At 32.0% G+C, this 3,171-nt stretch overlaps 1 protein-coding gene across 1 annotated transcript; it reads right to left on the bottom strand.

Moving 5' to 3' along the window:
- Window positions 1-277: 277 nt before the first annotated feature.
- Window positions 278-2,513, bottom strand: LOC127135677 (GTP cyclohydrolase 1). The gene is made up of 2 exons (XM_051062329.1): window positions 2,256-2,513; window positions 278-1,588 (listed from the first exon to the last, which is right to left on the bottom strand). Exons 1-2 carry the CDS (start codon window positions 2,449-2,451, stop codon window positions 462-464), a joined length of 1,323 nt encoding a protein of 440 aa, XP_050918286.1. The 5' UTR covers window positions 2,452-2,513; the 3' UTR covers window positions 278-461.
- Window positions 2,514-3,171: the final 658 nt, after the last annotated feature.

The raw sequence follows: 3,171 nt of genomic DNA, 5'->3' as shown, positions 1-3,171 counted from the left end.
TAGTAGTATGACATAATTAATTTTATATAAAGTGATGTGAATATCATATCATAAATTAATGATGTATTTTTCACGTGACAATTGATTGCCATGAATGCTCATGTGACGTGTTCAGTCCCGCCGTTAATTATCTTTTGTGACGTGATATTTATGTTTGTGGCGAGAATTTCACGTATTTAAAGAGAATTTTTTTGGATAGTGGCATAACTACTAATATTTCTTGAAGTGGAAATTAATGCATAAATGAAGAATGATTTACAAATACATTTCATGATTGCATCACATGGCAAACTGATAAACTTGCTAGAAAAGTGTAGCAAACCAAATACACCAAAATCACAATCTTCAACCCAAAACAAACAAATAAGAGACATCACTACTATTACTTTAAAATGATAAAAATTAAATAAAACAACTTCATGAGAAACCAGTAAAATTCCTTTGCAGGTAGCCCAAACTAATCAATTGCCTTCAAAAGATGTAGCACTTGGAATACTCTCCAAGAACTTAGTCCTTGCCTCAAGATCAGTTGAAAAGCTTCCTAAAACAGCAATGGTAGCTGTATTGCTTCCAAACTTCTCAATTCCCCTAGAAATCATGCAAGTGTGACTTGCCTCAACAACTACTATCACATTTCCACCAACCAACTGTGAAACAGTTTCCGCAATCTGCTTTGTAAGCCTTTCTTGAACTTGAAGTTTGAAACCATAAAAATGAACTATTGATTGCAAAAGTGATTTTCCAACTGGATCACATCTTTCTAAGAGAAAGTATCCTATATGAACAACACCATAGAATGGAAGCAAATGATGCTCACATTGTGACCAAAAAGGAATGCTAACTTCTGAGTATATTTTCACCTCTCCATTAGTATTACAAAAGGAATCACCATAACCATTCATCTCCACATCAATGTTACTAACACATTGAAAGTTCATCAACCATTTCAAAAACCTACTAGGAGTTTCCACAAGCTCTTTCCTTCTTGGATCTTCTCCTAAAGATTTAATAATCGAAGACACCGCATTAACCATGATAGGACTATAGTCACTTGCTTCAATCTTCGACGAAGGACACCAACATTTGAGAACACCAACTTTGTCCTTATCAATACCTCTAAACTTAAGAAGACTAAACAAATCGCTCCATATCTCATCGTTTTTGTTCTCGAAAACACCTAATCCCGAAGAAACAAGAATCTTCACCCACCCTTTATGGTTTGAGTCACGAGGAAAAGGGATATGTGTGCATTGAAGTATGATAGCAACACCTTCTGGTCGTATCTCCTGATGCAATGAAGAACAAATTTCATCGGCTAAACGTTGAGGCTCTTGGAGACGTTTTGCGAATGCTTCGGCCACACGAGGAAGTTTGCTTAACCCTACAACTCTTTGGCTTGAAGGAACGTAACCTATATGACATTTGATTTGGAATGGTAGCAAACAAGATTCACAATAGGAGTATAGGTCAATGTCTCTTACAATCACAAGGCCACCTACTCCACCTCCATGGCCATTTTTGTTAGTATCTAGGCCTGATTCTGGGAATAATGCACCTTCAATAATGTCCTTCACATTTTGCCTATAACCTGCATAAAAGAAAATATGAAAACACTATGTGATTTTAGACGAGGTAATTGACTTTTTAAAAAAATTTAAAATTCAAAATAATTTTTAATTTTTAATTTATATATATTTGACATGAAAATATATTATATTTCTAGAAAAAAAAAAAATTTAAAGATAACTTATTAAAACTTCAAACAAACATGACAATGTGAGATTCCAAACCTCACATTTCTAGGAATACCAATTGAATCTACGAAACAAAACTCGCTCCTATTGTTTCTTACAACTATATACCAAACTAGAACAGCAGAGAAAAAACTAACTTTATCAACAACGACAAAGAGAAGAGATTTAAATATGGAGTATAAAATTGACATTAATTATACCCTAAGTTTAACAATTAAAAAACACATGTTTTAAATCTAAGAACACCATAACGTGCTTAATAATGAAGATTAGAATAAACACTACTTAAAATAAGTAAAATGTTTTAAATCTAAGAACATCATAATGTGCTTAATAATGAAGATTAAAACAAACACTACATAAAATAAGTAGGAAACGTAGGGACTGAAGTTGACTATTTTATGATATAAAAAATATAGCGACTCTAGTATTAAATGTTTTTGGATCATATCTAGATTGATATTAAAAGGAATATAATAAAAATAAAAAATAGTTAATCACCTCTGGTTCCTTCAGAAAAAGCTTTGGCAACACGAAATGGTGTCTTTCTAATGCCTTCCCTATTGATATCTTCCCCCAAACCCAACAACAGATCTTTGACTGCAAACTCAATGGCACTTCTATTGCACTCTTTCTCAATACTCACTTCATCACTTCTTGTTACTAAATTCGCATGCATTTCACCAAATGATCCCATTGAAATTAAGATCGCCAGAAAATGATATTCAACTCAACAGACAATTTATTTTCCTTATATCTTTGTAATGCATAAACGCATAGATATATATAGAGAGAGAAGGATGATGCCTATAATATGGATATACAATTCATTGGGTTGGTGGGTAGTTTGGATCAATAAAATATTTAAATAAAAATGAAATATTTTTATTTTTATTTATTATTATCAGTATCAAATATTTAATTGCATGATAGATTATCATCTAGAGTTATCTTGGAATAGGTAAGAGAAACCATTTTTAGAGAGAGTGAGGCTTAGAAAATAATAAGTTAGGGTGTTTTTTGAAGATCCGGAGTTGGATTTGTTTCTATCGTTGGAAAGTCGCGGTTGATGTTTGTTCTTCTTCATTTTTTTCTTTGTATCTAGCTACTATGTGTAGCTAAATCCCTTTCTTGTTGGGATTGGATGTAAGTTCACTTTTATAGTATGTATTTTTATTAATCATTGCGTTATGTATAATCTATTCACGAATTATATCAATGTTATCCTTGTTTACTTGTTTATCTATTAATTTGAACCGTTATTGAGAAATACTCTTTGAATCTAGATCTTGGATAATCATTTGTTAGATGCTAAACTCTAGACATAGATTTAGATTTAACATTCACGTGAGTATCGAATCTTAATGCTCTGTATTGTTTGATAGACTGAGAGATTGTTGATTAAACAATATGGTAG

This window comes from Lathyrus oleraceus, chromosome 4, assembly GCF_024323335.1.
Source record: "Lathyrus oleraceus cultivar Zhongwan6 chromosome 4, CAAS_Psat_ZW6_1.0, whole genome shotgun sequence".
NCBI classification, from domain to species: Eukaryota; Viridiplantae; Streptophyta; class Magnoliopsida; order Fabales; family Fabaceae; genus Lathyrus; species Lathyrus oleraceus.
The sequence above is the reverse complement of the archived record's forward strand: the minus strand, read 5'-3'. Positions and strand labels throughout refer to the sequence as shown.